Here is a 16,435-nt window from a genome sequence, read left to right as displayed (position 1 = left end):
GAATGCATGGCACTGTGTCTTTCTAAAAAGCATTTAGCACCAGAACATAAAGAGCGAAAATCAGTGTTCGTAGATCTTTTGAAAACTCACTACAAGACTGAGGAACCCTGTGTATAGAATGCAGAACTGTGGCGAGACCATCCAGATGTACAGCAACTGCGGGGCGCAAGCTTGTGAGATAGAAACAGATGAAGAGGTGCCCAAACTCTGTCTCTGAAAAACCAAAGGCAACAGGAACTAAACGCGAGGACTACATTGCAGGTGACTAAAGTGTCTTCTATGGGTTGGCGACGCTGTCTGTGTGCCCTGCAGCTGAAGAGTTAAGTAAAGAGATGGCGGGGCTGAGAGAAGGCTAGAACACAGCAGATAAGCAAGAGGGTTAGGTCACACGGTCCACGCGGGATGATGGAGTACAGGCAGACACATGAGTGTGTGCTCACACGGAGAAGACTACACACAGGCACACTTACAGGCATGTCCATAAGGGGTTAGCACACGCACACACATTTCTTTTCCTAGTGGAAATTGCTCCTGGCATCCAGATGCTGATGTTAAGTGCTACTCTCCAGTGACCGGAATCAGGGCTCGTTGGAGACAAGACTGATTCGAAGACTTGGGTGAGAAATATATTAGAGTCAGAAACCAAAACAAGAAGATATGCCTGGCAAGAGACACAGAACAAATCCCACAGTGACAGGAATGAGGCAAAGGGAGGCAGGTACCAGCTAAGAGACCATCACGTGGTCAAAACTGGAGAGTGGAGCCAACCCAATAAAGTGCACTGAAATCCACCTCAAAGTATAAAACCAAAACTCACTATTATCAATCTAATAGTGATACAGATGTGTGTGAGTAAAAGAGAAACAGATCCATCTCCCCTGCAGAATAACACGGAATAATGTAGGCCCATGGTCTGCTCTCGGTGAGGCAAAGCATGGCTCCCCCCTCCTCAGATGGAGACTGTGCACAGTCACTACCTCATAAAAGCAATAGTTGGCCAGAGGGAGAGGGAGTGGCTTTACAACGGAAATCTCAGACCAACTCTGCCGCTACCAGGGAGGGATGTACACCGACAGCGCAGTGTGCAAGCTAACACCGTGACGTAATGTAAATGGCACTCTAACCCCGCCATCCTCCTCCCAAGAGTGTGCAGTTCAGTCTGATCATGGGAATATCATGAGCTCAACTCCAACTGGTGGATACGCTACAATATGCCAGACCAGCATGCCAGACCAGCGTGCCAGACCAGTGTGCCAGACCAGCGTGCCTCGGCACCGCCAAGATCATCTCAAACAGGGAGCAGCCACAACTAGGGGCCAACGGAGGAGGGCTAATGTAACATGTGGGATCCTGGGACAGGAAAAGAACATTAGGTGAAAACTAAAGAAATGTGAATAAAATGGATAGAGTTGGGCTCTTCTTAATAAGATCATACCAAGCCTGGTTCACATCAAACATACCACACTCATGAAAGGTACCCCTGAAGGGGGGTGGTGTAGACAGAAAAAAATCTCTGTACCATCCTTGTAACTTTTCTGCCAATTTGGAGCTATGCTAAAATTAAAAGGCTTGTTTTTTTCTTAATTTCCTCTTTTTTTTTTTTCAAGTAGGGAAAACCAAGAACAAAGTTAAACATAGTAAGAAGACACACAAAACGGAGAATGACTAATAAGATCTGAGATGCTGTGTTAGTGGGGCTTCTCTTATTGTGTACGTGGAGACTTTAAGTCTAGAGTGTGGGAGTTCTGCCCAAACTGACTCCAGAAGAAACAGGGGGACGGTGAGCATGAGAGACACCGGGAAGAGTCAGAGAACCAGTGAACGGGAGGACGGTGAACATGACAGATGCCAGGAAGGAAACAGTCACAGAATGCCTCTAAGATGATCTGAGCCAGATGGGTTTCCCAGTGAAATTGTTCAGACTTTCAGGGAACAGATAATCCCCATGTTATGTAAACTGTTTCAAAGCATAGAAATAAATGGGTGGCCATGACCACTCATTTTCTGAAGTTGATATAACAAAGCACATAAACCCTTACTCCCACTCATATCACAACATCTGTGCATGCACATAGAAATGCTCACACATGTACACACACATACATACACCCACCCTCACACTACAACATCTGTGCATGCACATAGAAATGCTCACACATGTACACACACACACATACACCCACCCTCACACTACAACATCTGTGCAAGCACAAACAAATGCTCACACACGTACACACACACATACACCTCCTACTCCCATTCCACGCTCACACTACAAGATCTGTACATGCACATACAAATGCTCACACATGGACACACACACACAAATACACCCACTACTCCCATCCCTACCTTCACACTACAACATCTGTGCAAGCACATACAAATGCTCACACATGTACACACACACACACACACACCCTAATCCTGCTGCATTTTGTTTCTACTTGTTTACTTATTTGTTTGTTTATGTGCACAGATGTGTATACATGTGTGGGCATGCTCAAGACATAGTGCACATGTGGAGGTCAGTGGACTACTTAAGGGAGCTCGTTCTCTTCTTCAGCCATGCAGGCTCTGGAGATGGAACTCGGTTTATCAGGCTTGGCAGCCAGCACCTTGATCCACTGAGCCATCTCTCTGCCTCTAATCCTGCTTTATAGAAACAAAACTTCTGAATAAATCTGGATAAATTCAATCATTCAAATTGGTACCAATTAAAAGAATAATCTTCCATAAGCAAGAAGGGTTGACCTAGGAGTAAAAGATAGATTCATTATTTACATCTATTAACTTAAAAATGTTAATTTTATCAAGAAAGAAATCCATAATAATTTAATTAGCTGTTGAAATGGGTTGAATAATCTTCAACACTAAGCCAATTATTGAAGAAGACCAAAAAAAATTAACATTTTTTCTGGTTGATATGTTTAAAATTAACAAGATCTGAGGCATACAAGTAAAGATAATCAGAATGAATAGCATGATATAATTAATTATAAAATATGTAATCAAGTATAATTATAAATTACAATATAGTTAATCATAAATTTATAAAAACTTTTTTTCCATATCACTTAGACCTTGGGGAAATATGCTAAAGTAATCCCCAACTGAGGTAGCAATAGCAAAGAGCTCTACTAAATCAATAAATCTGCTAATAAATATGTGAAACCTGCCAATTCCCTGGTACACGAAAGAGCCTATGTTAGACACCATATTCTTTTTACTATTGTCTAGTAATCACAGAAATGCTAGCTATAACCAATCTATTGAGTACTCATTCCCCGTACTAAGAGATACAAGCTGCCTCGTTGTAAGGACGCGTAAGTATTCTACAGTGGAATTCGTGGAATTCATGAGAAACTTAAGTCCATCAAAGGTGAGCAGGGAACTAAGATCTCCCAGGAAGCGCTGTGAGTGATTTTAGGAGTTGCCTCAGGCTCCTTCTCAGGAGCCTTCAGGTGGCCAACAGCTTGTGGCAAGAGGAAACCTCGTCAGAACCGCCCAGCCACACTTCTCCAATTGGATGAAATTCTAAGAGAAGATTTTTTTTTTAATATACCAGGTTATGAGGTTAATTTGTTATACAGCAACAGGTAATCTAATACAGTTAGACCATAGGGAAATAAGGATAGCAGGAAGAGAAAGAGAGAGAGAAAGAGAGAGAGGGAGACAGAGAGAGACAGACAGAGAGACAGAGAGAGAGAGAGAGACAGAGAGAGAGAGAGAGAGAGAGACTAAAACTAAATGGTGTTGGAGAGAAATGTTGCAGACTCCTAAGAGAGAAGAAAAAGCGAGCAGCTGCTGCCGGGGCAGAACGGAGTCTCCTCTGAGGACCTGTTACTCAGGGAAGACCTCTAGGAATCAGGAGGCACTAACTGTAGGTGTATAATTTAATTTCAAGACAAACTAGGTCCCTTGCTAAGAGTTTTGCACCTTTAAGAACGGGTTGTGACTAGATGCTGCCACCCAGTGGAATGTTGTGGTCACAGCAAGGGAAGTCCCTACTTTCCTAATAACACAGAAACTCCCTATGGATAGACAGTGTGCCAGCTAGTTTTATGCTGACTTGACACAAGCTGGGAAGAAGGAAATCCTAACTGAGAATGCCTCCACCGGCTCGGCCTGCTTTCACATTCTGTGTTCTATTACACGGCCCAACTGCCCCGTCAATGCTGCCTTTCCCCTTCTCCCGGGCCATTTTCTAGTTCCCTGACCTCTGCACACACTCACTCCACATAAACACACACGTATAAAAAGTAGGACTAGGATCAGCATAGGAACAAGGACGTGTACTCTTTGTCTTTCTGAGACTGGGCGACTTCCATAGAAATCAGCTCTTTTCTGGAAACCTTTTTTTTTTTTTTCTGCTCAATAAAACCCTATTGTGTGCATAGACCACATTTTCATTATCCATTCACCTTTTGATGGACAGCTAGACTGATTCATTTCTTGCTGCTGTCAACAGAACCGCAGAAGACGCAAGTGTGCATGTATTTCTACATAAGATATGGAGTCTTTGGGGCAGATGCCTAGGAATGGTGTTGCTGGGCTGTAGGGCAGTTCTGGTTGGACTTTCTGAGGCACTTCCACCCTGATTCCACAGTGGCTTCACCAATTTCTACCCCGGCCAACAGCGAGGTAAAGTTCCTCCTTCCCCACATCACCACCAGTACTTGTTATTTGTTTTCTCCAGGACAGTCCCTCTGACTTGTGTGAGACTGAAAACCTAAGTCATTTTCATGGATATTTCTGTAGTGATTAAAGATGCTGAACACTGGTCATTTGTACTTCTCCTTTGAGAATATCTGTCCTAGCCACAAAAAAAAAAAAAAAAAAAAAAAGTGTCTCCTGGTCTGCAGGCTCTCTGTTCAGTTTGTAGTTAGTTCCTTTCATTGTGTCAAAGATTTTTAATTTATTTGTATATATATTTGTTCATTTCTCATGTGCATATGTGTGTGTGTGTGTGTGTGTGTGTGTGTGTGTGTGTGTGTGTGTGTGGTACATGGAGGTCAGAGAGCAACTTGCAGGATCGGTTCTCTCCTCCTACCACATGGGTTCTGGAGCTCGAACCCAGGTCTCCAGGTTCGGAAGCACGTGCCTTTACCCACAGAGCCATCTCGTTGGCCCATCAAGTGTTTTTAGTTTCTCAGAATCCCATTGTCAATCCTTGGGTCTGTTTTCAATGGTATTGAGGTTCCATTCAGAACACTCCTTCAATGCCCGTATCCTAAAGTGTCCCTAGCAGTTTCAGTGCTGTGGGTTTAAATTAGGGACTTGGATCTGCTTTGAATTGATTTTTGTGTGGGATGAGAGACATGGGTCTAATCTCATTCTTCTGCAGATGGCTGTCACGTTTTGCCAGGACTAGTCATTTAAGGGGCTGCCCTTTTGCCAGCGTGTGTTTTATCACCTTCATTAAAACCAGCAGAGACTTGGAAAAGTTCACTGACAAGGAAGCTCTGCAATCTAGAAGGGGCAATGCAGACGGAGCACCCAGGATCTTAGGAGAAAAGTTTGGTGCACTGTAAACCCTAATTGCTCTGCGCAGTTTATAAAGTGGGAAACCAGGTTGCCCAATGTGAATTATTAACAAAATTTATATTTACAAATATATTAAATATACAATACTGATATTTATTAATATATTTTAGAATTTGTATTTTACATCACATAGTGGCATTTCTTTTTATTTATTTATTCTTCTCTAGTATATTGTCCTTAGTATCAGGAGACATTTTCATTTTCTTTCACTTCGAAAGTAATGAGCATACCTAAAGCTTTAAGCAGGAACATCAAAGTGCCATAGACTTAAATGCTATTTCATCACAGAATAGGAAAGATGCATCCTGGGAGAAATATATTCAGCAGAAACACTGACAACAATAAAAGAAATTCTTTACTGAAAAAAAAACTAATCACTCAAGGTTCTGAGCTCTTGGTGTGGTGCTGGACCAGAAAGGAGCAAGTGTGAAGAGACTTTCTCCCTCAAACCACACCTCCACCAGAACTCTTCCAATAGCCCAAATCAGGCATTTGGGGTTCTGATATGTTAAACATTCCCTTTGTAGAGGACAAAAGGAACCCAGCCTTCTCAGAGAACTCAGAGGCCCTGCTTGGAGCAGCCCTACCTACACAAAACTGGAATATCACCTGTGTGACCTGTGGAAGGGGATTCTGAAACTATTCTACTGTAAAAGAAGGGAGGGAGAGAGGCAAGGGGGGCAAGAAAGATAGGAAAACAAAAAAAAATCAAAGAAAGAAAGAAGCAAACTAGCTGGCCTCCAAAGGTAGGGCTGTGGAATAACAAGAAATAGGCAAGCCAGCAATAGATTTTTACAAAGGGGTTGAGCAGGACTGAGAGATCCCTAGTGAGACCTTGCTGTAAAATAATCCTCTTGTACACTGAAAAGATTTGCCACTCAAATTTGTTCAATAAAACGCTGATTGGCCAGTAGCCAGGCAGGAAGTATCAGTGGGGTGACCAAACTAAGGATGATGGGAAGGAGAAGGATGGAGTCAGAGGACTCTCCAGCCAGACACAGAGGGAGCAGGAGATGAAAGTGTTATACTAATAAAGGTACCACCATGTGGCAAAGTGTAAATAAGACTATAGGTTAACTTAAAGTGTAAGAGCTAGTTAGGAATAAGCCTCAGCTATCGGTTGGTTATTTGAGAACTGGCAGGCAGAAAGGAAACATCTGTTAACAAGACCTCAGCAGGGAGAGGACTGAGGGCATGAAGTAGCTTCTAGAGGATCTAAGAGGGACAGGAAATGAATGCAAAGACACCCCCAGCCAGCTTCAGGGTTTCCTCTGCTCTCTCCCTCTCTCCCCTGTAGATAGATACAACCCTGAAAACACTAAAACAGACATACCCTCAGACACTTCCCTCCAATCCTATCTAATGTGATCATTTCTTCCTCTGAAAGGAGCCAACTCACAGAGAAAAGGGGCAGCATATGCCAACCTGGGATAAGACACTAGTGGCCTCCCTCTTCTTACCAGCTGTTCCTGCAGAGTCCGAAGTCAAACACAAAAATTTTTTCATGTTTTCCAACTCCTCGTCATTTTCATTTTCCAAGTCTTCAGTACTTTTTGCAGACTGATGGAAGAACAATTTAAGTTTAAATATTAAAAAGAAAAGTAAAAATACCTGCCAGTTCTTATTCCATCCCAGTTCTCAGTTGGGTATGTACACAGAGGGGTCACTCATTTGCATTCCTTTGCCTAGGAATTCTGCTACTATTTCCTGTTTCTCAAAAATGTCATCAGTAGGCTTTCCCAGAAAAGAACTTACATACATAGTGTTATTGTTTAAAGTATCTTTATATATACATGTATATATATGCATGTGTATCTGTATATATAAAGAGAGATGCACAGGTACATACAGATATATATTGAGTTGTGTGTGTGTGTGTGTGTGTGTGCTGAGTTATCCACAGGTATCTCACCAAATTGAAATTTCAAAATTGTCCTCATGTTTTATTGTGCTTCTATTTGTAATTCTTAGTTTAATACAAACTAAAATTTGTTTCGTGTTTCAGCAGAAAACAGACTCACTTTTGCTGCTAAATTATGTAAAATCATCCTCTTGTTTAAATTTGGCAGCAGTTTCTCTGCCCACCCAGATGATCTTCCTAGGAGGCCCATACAAACGCATCCCTGCTCACTCCATTCTGACTCTTACTGCCGAGGGAGCGTCCTCTGAGGCCAGCCCGTGACAGGATGGCTGTCAGCAAGGGCTGTGTGCTCCCACAGAACCCCTCGCTCACAGTTGCTCTCCCCTGAGTCAGCGGCTCCAAGACTGTGCCGACATTTGTTCAACTGCAGCCTCTCGGTGCTGTGGAGAACAAGAGACCAGCGAAGGCCATGGAAAGCTGAAATCAGGCTCCAGAAATGCGACAACAGGGAGGCAAATAGAGCACGGTTGTAACTTCTCAGGAGAGTCTGGGCAGCACGTCATGTAGGGAGCCCTGCAACTCATTTGTCCCAAAGGGTTACTTAATCAACAACACCAATAATGACTTAATGTTTTGTGAGTGCTTGTCTATTTCTTTCCAAACTATAAACTCAAAGGAGAAAAAGCAGGCATACATCTTTGATAAAAATCACCATCACATCCCTTCCTACTCAGATGCTAGCAAGAGAGGTTTGCTGGGCTTGCCCACAGGTAATGAGTGTGCCAGAGCAGGACCAGAAGGCTGAAATGTCACAGATCAATTATCCTCTCTGACTCCAGAAAATATCCATCCCAACGCACACACACACGCACACACGCAGGCACACACACACACACACATGCACACACACGCACACACACGCACACGTGCACACGCACACACATGCACGCACGCACACGCACACTGCCACCACTTTTGCGAAACATATCAATAAGGCAGAACCACATCAGCACCACCACAGGCCACACTTTTCTTACTATTCGAGGAAACTGACTTACAGTTCTCACCTTGAGTTCTTCCCACAGCTTAATCCTCATTTCTGCACCTTGCTTTTTAACTTCCTTCTCTCTGCATTGTCTTTTGGCCAGTATCTTATCGAGTCTGTGCATCTTACGAATAGCGTTTTGGAGCTGAGCATCTGGCTCTTCCAATTTGGGATCACCTGCATTGTGTTAAAGGGAGAAATTGATGTAAGGTTTGGTAAAACAGCAAAGTTTTGCTGTGATTTTACTTCTCATTCTTTCATTCAGCCAATACCAATGGCCAATGGTAACACCCAATACATTTAGTATCAATACCGATGGTCAATGGTAACACCTAATACATTTAGTATCAAGTACAAACTTCATGGACAAAGTGATTTCTTGAGCGTCTTCTCATAGAACCGTTCGATCACAATGAGAGGCAGACATTTATCTCTGCTCTACAGTGGGACCGCTGGACCCTTTAAAGGGGTAATAAGTTATGGCGCTGGGCACAGAAGTGGTTCTCTTATGATTTTAAGTACCAAGTTGTTTCTCCTCCATCCTGCTAGATTGTCTATATCCAAACCTGCAAAATCCAAAGACTGAGCCATAAACTGTTTCAGACTGAGAGGAGACCTGTACCAGAGAACTCCAGCAGAGGGCAGTACATCTGAGTGACGTCACGCGGGGTAGGTATTCAAACAGAATGGGTAAACACACTGATTCCACATCCACAGACATGCCTTTTCTACTCTCCTCTCTCTCACTCTCTCTCTCTCTCTCTCTCTCTCTCTCTCTCTCTCTCTCTGGTTTTCTGAATCGCACAAAAATGTTTGTGGCAAGACGATAACAGGTGATATCTTATTTGAAATGAAGGACTTTAGAGGTTTTCTCATTGGGGCTTAACTGACAACGTAACAACTAATGATAACAATAATCACAGCACCTGTCATGGGTAGCTTGCCCAATGGGCACAATGCAAAGTGATTTACTCATATGCCCTGACCAGTCTCATGCAGCCCAATGCATTCTCTCTTCCTTTTAATTAGTAAACAGACAAATTTGTATCTGAATTACATGCATATCCAAAGTGTTCTCACTAGTAAACAAAACAGTAAGCTCCACCCACATGTGTCTGACTCCATAGTGCGAGCACTTAGCTACCGGCTACCCCGTCAGTTACCCCCTGTGAAAACTGACAAACTCGAAATGGGTGCCAATGCTCCAATACTAAGTCTTAGAACTCCCAGGTCAGATCATTTGAAAAGGAGCGTCATGCTAAGTGAGAGCCCAGAGTCAGTGATGTTTGCCTATAGTGTACATCTCTAGCTTTTTAAGAGAAAAAGAGGGACGACATCAAAAGAGAACATCTACCTGGTTGCTAAGATGCTGCTGCTTGCAAACTTCAAATATAATAGCTTCTAGTTTAATTCCCAGCCACCAGTCCTGGATTCCCAGGCTCACGGTCCACAGTTAGTCCATACACCAGGTCGTATTTTAAACAAACTCACACAATATGAAAAAAATCTATAAAGAGATGCTGGGCACAGCCAGTTAGCTAATTCCAGCAGCCCCCTGAGCTGTTTAACAACTGCAGCCCCATACAATTTGGTGCCATGGTCTGGACTGGCAGTTCAGCCCAAGCAGCCAACTCACCATTACTTCTGGATTATCACTCCCAGAGCAAATGCAGATGGCACCTCAGTGTAGGATGAAAATGGTGTTCACCTCACAGGGTCTCTGCGAGTCTCAGAGACACCACATCCCCAGAGGTCTGCACCTCACAACTGAGAATGGCTGTTCTAACCCAGTCTGACCAGAATTAGTTCAATATCATGAGAAAAAGAGCTCCTGAGATATCAGGATTAGTTGTCATCACTGGGATTACCCTTAACGGGTACTTAGAAATGGACTAACACATCTTATTCTGCAACATTAGCCATCAAAACTGACCTGTGAACCACGCCATACAATACAGAAATACTCCCCCTTAATGAATGTAATATGAGCAAAATAATAATCTTATGAAGTAACATGTTTTGTTATATATCTAAATGTATTTAAAGACTAAAAAACATGATTAATTTTTTACCAAAAGGGTGTCTCCTTTTTTGCTTTTTGCTTATACTTAGCTGAAAAAGTATAGTTCTAATATTTTAAATATAATATCTGCGATTATCATCAGCCAATCACCCAGTGATCACCCCACCTGAAGGCTCGGGGACCATCGGTTGAGCCAAGTCTGGGTCTTCATTCGAGCCCCCTCTGGCTGGGTCTGGGCGCTCAGAGTCGTCTGCCCACTTACAATCGTGACTATTTCTTCTTCCTTCCACACTACTGCTGGATGAGTGGCACTCCTTATTAGAATTCAACTTGTTTACGATGTCAATCTGAAAATAATTTTCAACAAAAGAATTTTCAAATTACAATGCTCATACTCAAAGACACTTAAAAGGATATTATGTTTTCTTAAAATTTCACATATCGTAGCATTTAGCATTAATGAAAGCCCGTATGGAGATGTGTAAATACCCACACCAGCACTGGAGTTCTAGAAACGTTAATGAAGTGCAACTTCACTGAAAATTAAATTGATACCATTGCCTCCCCATCTTAAGTAATAATGGGGAAGAGTTGAGACTGGCCCCAAAGAGTCTTGTTCAGGAGCCAGGAGCACTGCTCTCCGCTGTCCACAGAAGCAGCCCCGTCCCCTGGCCCACTGCTGAGCCAGCTGAAGGACTCAGAAGCGGTTCTGAATTGTGAATGAGATGTGTTTCTAATGAGAGTCTTCTAATGAGACGCACATGCTGGGTTAATCTTAGCCGCCTATTTTATTTCCGCTCCCCTTTGCGCTTCAGCAAACTTCACTGTGAAAACAGCAGTTTGGCCCAGCCGTGCTTTCCTGAGAGAGGGCAAAATGAGGCATTCACGGATGGGTCAAGAGAAATCAGTTGGCAAACCTCCAAAATCCACTCAGGACAAAGGGAGGCACAGTGAGGTGAACACACCCAAGAAGAGCTGAGTGCTCAAAGAAACTCTCATTGTGGAGGGGGACCGTCTACTCCAGCCCCCCCAGCCTCAGCCGTTGGGAGGGACCCACATGTGGGACATGCCACCACAGCGATGGCAGCCCCAGGACCACTCTCAAGGCCAGGAGGGACGCTAAGAATAAATGGACTAGTGGTCTATAAGAATAAATGGACACAGGGTCTCTTCATAACACAGGGTCTCTGTTGTTAGGCACCATGGCCAGTAGGTTAGCTGGCCAAAAGCTTAGGGGAGTTCTCCTGTCTCCAACACACCCCCACCTCACCACAGACGCACTGGACGTACAGCTGTACACTGGCACACCCAGATTTACGTGGTTCTGGGGGCTCAAGGTCAGGTGCTCACAGTACACAGCGAGCAGTTTACCTCCCGAGCCATCTGTTTTTCAATACTGAGTCATTTTCATAGTAAATGTCAGTGGGCGTACAATAGATACTGGAATACGAAGTTTCCTCATGAAGCCAAACAACACACAACGAAGTTTAACGCAGATTTTAAGAAAGCATACTCAAAAAGAAAGAAGGCAGTGGGGAGGAGGAGAAAAGAACTTAGCGTGCTCATCCTGAACCATCTACGGAGAAGTCAGGAACCTGTGAATATCGTCTAAGACAACATTCAAATGGGAGTCAACCTTGGTCTTCCCAATTGTTGTGGCAGAGAGCGCTATTCCTTTCCAAATGAAAGATTACCTTGAAGGCCCCTGGTTCTGGTGAGAGCACCTCCAGAGAAGCATTTGAACTTCTGCTGCCAGGATGTGATCGTGAACTTGAGGCTGGCTTTGAAATTCCATCTAGGTTTCCCTTTATGATATCCATCGACATCCTAAACCAAGCCAAAAGAATTAAGAAGCAAGTGACTTAGAGGTCTAAATGTCTCCTTAATCAGGCCTCCAGACAATGACTCAGAACCTATTCACTACCACGGTCGCATACGTAAGCAAGCGTTCCTCAGGGTAATCAAGAGATTCTTACCTACATGGATTATGCATCAGGTACCGGCCGCAGTTAAAGCGGGATGCAGATGTGAACGCCATCTCGCTGTCTTGATGCAGGAAAACAAAAACAAAAATGTGCTACCTTGCTCTTCCGCAGGAGAACACTCCAAGGACACCTCTCTAACCCGAACCCCCTGCATCATAAGGGCTTGCTAAGGCCTCCTGCCTGCCTTCGTCTGGGCTCGCCCTCCTTCCAGCCTTTCCTGCTCCAGATAGGCCACATTTTTTGGAGCGCTTTCCTCCACAGCACAGCCCTCGTTTAATCAGCTCCCCCCTCCTGAAGTCCGCAGTTTTGCTTCTGACTGGCACAAGAGAATAAAACCTGCAGCCTTTATTACAGGACAGACTTGCATTATCTGGTTGTGCTTTGTCAACCGCCTCCTCAACCACTTTGCTCGAGACTCTCCACAGGCTGTCTTCATCATCGCCACTGTATGTCTAGTGCGAAGTCTGGAAGTGAGACTAGCTCGCACTGGGCAGAACGGCTTGAACTAGCGGGAGAAGACACACACTGTGGAGAGATCCTTCCAAACCATGCCCTTGATAACGACCCTTACAGATCCTCTGGGGATGGGGGAATAGTGTCATGCTGGAAATCAGAAGAAACTGAAAACCCACTCAACTATGAATGGCTACGTAGGCACTAAGACTGCAGTGGCGCTCCTCATCCTACAAAGCGGCCTGTCTTTCATCCGGTGTGCGAGCCGCAGACTCAGAGTCCAAAGAGGCTCGGCACACGGAAGGAAGCACCGACACTGACGAGCCGAAGCTGCTCTCGGGCTCACTGAGGAATGGCATGGCCTGGCCTCCAGCTGCCCCGTGTGCCACTGCTGCTGACTGCAGAGAAGAGTTGGCCAACCCTTCCCGCTCAGCAACTGAAAGGGCAATTGATGTCAACATTATTCACACGGTGTAAAAGGGTCGGGGCTCGCTCAGGAAAGGCCTGACATGGTTACTGTGGGATGATGGATCACCCTGGCCCCGTCACATCACCACCAAAAAGCACAAGTCACTAAAAGGCCAAATGCTTTTTCTATGCCCTTAGCATCCTGTCAAGGAGGACTTACTGCAGCCGGAGAGGAGTGGGGAGTGGAAGCATGTGGCAGAGCCAATATAATACACATCCAAAAACAGGCCAGGGCACAGGGACCCATCCATGTCATGGATCAGTTAAAAGGCCCCAGAAATCTTTCCATTTGCTTCAAAGTCTGGTCTGTTACTATTATGTTCCCTCCCAAGCATATCAAATTAAATAAATCATGGTTCACAGAAAATGTAACTGACACAGACTGTCTGTGTATTTGACCATCTGGAAAAGAAGTCAGAATAAAGACCATTGTTCTGGGAGCTTACAGATGTATTATGTGCTTAAGGAATCACTTGTCACACAGAAATCCCCAGTGAAAAATGAAGAGCTGTACAAGAAAGCAACCAAAGAGTGTATGCTTGGTTATATGAGTACTGAGTATGGATTTAACCAAGATCATGCCGCCACTGAGTGTATGGGGGTGGGGAACAGTATCCAAAAGGACGGGTGTAGAAGAATCCATTATAATAGAAAATTGAAGAGGACATCCAAAAATTGATAAAGCCAAAACAATAATTAAGAGTTCAAGATGGCGGCCTCCAGAGGCTGTGACCAGGAATTTCTCTACTCCACTTCACAGTTTAACACTTGGGCCATATTATTTTGATCAAAGCAAAAACTATTGCTAAAAGTAATATGTAGTTGGCAAAGAAATCACGGATGTGCTCAGCATGTGTGGTGGTTTGAATGTGAATGCCACCCAGAAGCTCTTCTGTTGAACCACTTGGTCCACAATTGGTAGAAATGCTTGGGAAGGATTAGGAGGCAGTAGCCTTATTGGAGGAGGTGTTTTGCGAGAGAGGGGGTACCCTTTGAGGTTTCAGTAAACTCTTGTCATTCCCTCTTAGCTCTCTCTGCCTCCTACTTTCAGACCAAGATATGGCTCGCAGCTGTTCCTGCTGCCGTGCCTTTGCTCTGCCATCATGGACTCGAATCTTCTGAACCTGTAAGTCCTTTGAAGGCTTTCTTTTACAAGTTGCCTTGGTCATAGTGCTTTGTTACAGTAACAGAAAAGTAACGAAGACAGAAGCTGGTACCAAGGAATGGATTATTTCTGGGGCAGGTCTGACTAGACTGTGTTTTGGAGGAATTGGAAGACTCTGGGACTCTAGACTAGGAAAATCATTGAACTTTGTAAGGGGAGCTTACCTGCCAATCCTAGCAGGAGGGAGGAAGACACAGGGCTGAGAGCTATGTTGTCTGTGGAGGCCCACAAACCCCAAGAGCTTCCGGGGGAACAGTGCTAGCAGCTGGGCCACAGCACATTCTTAGGATGTGCAAAGGATGTGGATGCTTTCTGCCCTTGACCTAAACATTTGCTTACGGCAAAACTGAAAAGCAATGGATTAATTTCCTTGGCAGAGGAGACTTCAGGACAGCCTAATATTGCCTGTCTTGTGGTTATTAGTAATCACTCTTATGCAGGTCTACTGTGAAAAGAGCAACTGGTACGAACAGAATTTTTGTTCCGGACATTTCCTCGTTTAAAAATACACAATGCACATTTTCTTAGGGTATTAAAAGAATCAAAATTAAAATATCAGACACCTTATGATAGTCAGTGAAGTAGATATGCGACCAGGTTCTAATGGTGGCAAATAGTTGCTCATACATGCCAATGTTTTATACCATTTTTTGATCAGCTCATGTAGTTAGTACATGATCTGCTCTGATGAGGTAAAACTGCCTGTTTCCCTAGATTGATTTGTTGCCAATCTGGTTGTCTGAAAAGCCTGTTCCTATTCTCCAGCCTGACAGATGTTCAGAGGTTTGGTTTACGTTTCTTCCATCATAGGAAAAGCGGAGTTCCCGGCCAATGTCTGCCAGCCCTCTTCCTATGTTCACTTTTTTTCTGCGTCATGACTATGTGCGGTTTACAGTCTAAGCTACTGACTAGTTCTCTAGACCTCAGTGGCAAGAAGGTTCAGAAAGATGGACTAATGCAGAGTTTCCAGCTGGGACTGTTATTTCCCTGAGACTCCACAGTCCCTCCCAGACACAGCTACGCCACCCACGCCACGCCCCTCTATGGCCTGGACGGGCAGGCCACACCCACCGCGATGGCCCCGCCCCTGGGCACCGAGTCCGTCCACTGCCCCTAGTGGAGGCCCGACAGGACTCCGCCCGTACGCACGCTGTTGTGCCTGCCGCACAGCTACCGACCTCTGCCCGTGGTCCGTGCGGTCCCTCACCTTCCCGGTGGGGACGAAGGCTAGACGCCTAGGCACTAACTGGCGCCGCTGACATCCGAGCGTCATCCACTTCCCCTCGAAGGGGACGGGTCTTTCCCGCCACCACCACCTCTGTGGAGATGAAAGACTCAGCGGTCCCAAACCCGCGGCCTCGAAGAACGCTGTTGCCCTGGCAACTAGAAGCGCGCGCTCTCGGTCTCGCGATAGGTGTAAAGGGCTGTCCCGTCGGAGATGGGCACTGGGGACCGGAAAGCGCAAGGAAGATTGCTGAAGCGGTGGGGGTGGAGGTTGTGAGACTAAGGCCGCCTCTAACCTTTACTGAATGTTCTAGGTGAGGAATGTTTAGGCTGGACTCCGGAACGAGGATCCCGCTGTTCACGTGGCTCTGACCGGCTTCTAGGATGTCCTACAAGCCAGTTGTCCTCTTAGATCTCAGTTACCTCCCGTATCGCTGTCATCCCCTCCTTGCAAAACTGATGTGCAGCTCAGAGGTGTCGTACGTGAAAGTCTTGTCAAATTCGGACACCTGTGTGTGTGTGCGCGTGCGTGCGTGTGTGTGTGTTGTAAGGACTGAGCTGCAGTAAAATATAAAGGATTATCATGGCTTTATACACCTTCATAATTACTCATAATTCCTCTGTGCGCAGTGCATAAGGACTCGCTGCCTGGATCACCAAACTG

At 44.9% G+C, this 16,435-nt stretch overlaps 1 protein-coding gene across 1 annotated transcript in view; it reads right to left on the bottom strand.

Annotated features, from left to right (window-relative positions):
• Positions 1–12,296, bottom strand: part of Fsip1 (fibrous sheath interacting protein 1) — a 126,025-nt gene extending 113,729 nt beyond the window's left edge. The window contains exons 1-4 of the mRNA XM_038331645.2: positions 12,171–12,296; positions 10,643–10,823; positions 8,476–8,630; positions 7,008–7,107 (exon numbers count right to left, since the gene is read on the bottom strand). Coding sequence (XP_038187573.2) covers positions 7,008–7,107; positions 8,476–8,630; positions 10,643–10,823; positions 12,171–12,296 — 562 coding nt within the window. The remainder of the gene's footprint in view (positions 1–7,007; positions 7,108–8,475; positions 8,631–10,642; positions 10,824–12,170) is intronic.
• Positions 12,297–16,435: the final 4,139 nt, after the last annotated feature.

This window comes from Arvicola amphibius, chromosome 5 (genome assembly GCF_903992535.2).
Source record: "Arvicola amphibius chromosome 5, mArvAmp1.2, whole genome shotgun sequence".
Classification (NCBI taxonomy): Eukaryota; Metazoa; Chordata; class Mammalia; order Rodentia; family Cricetidae; genus Arvicola; species Arvicola amphibius.
Note: the sequence above shows the minus strand (reverse complement) of the source record. Positions and strands in the feature narration are given on the sequence as shown.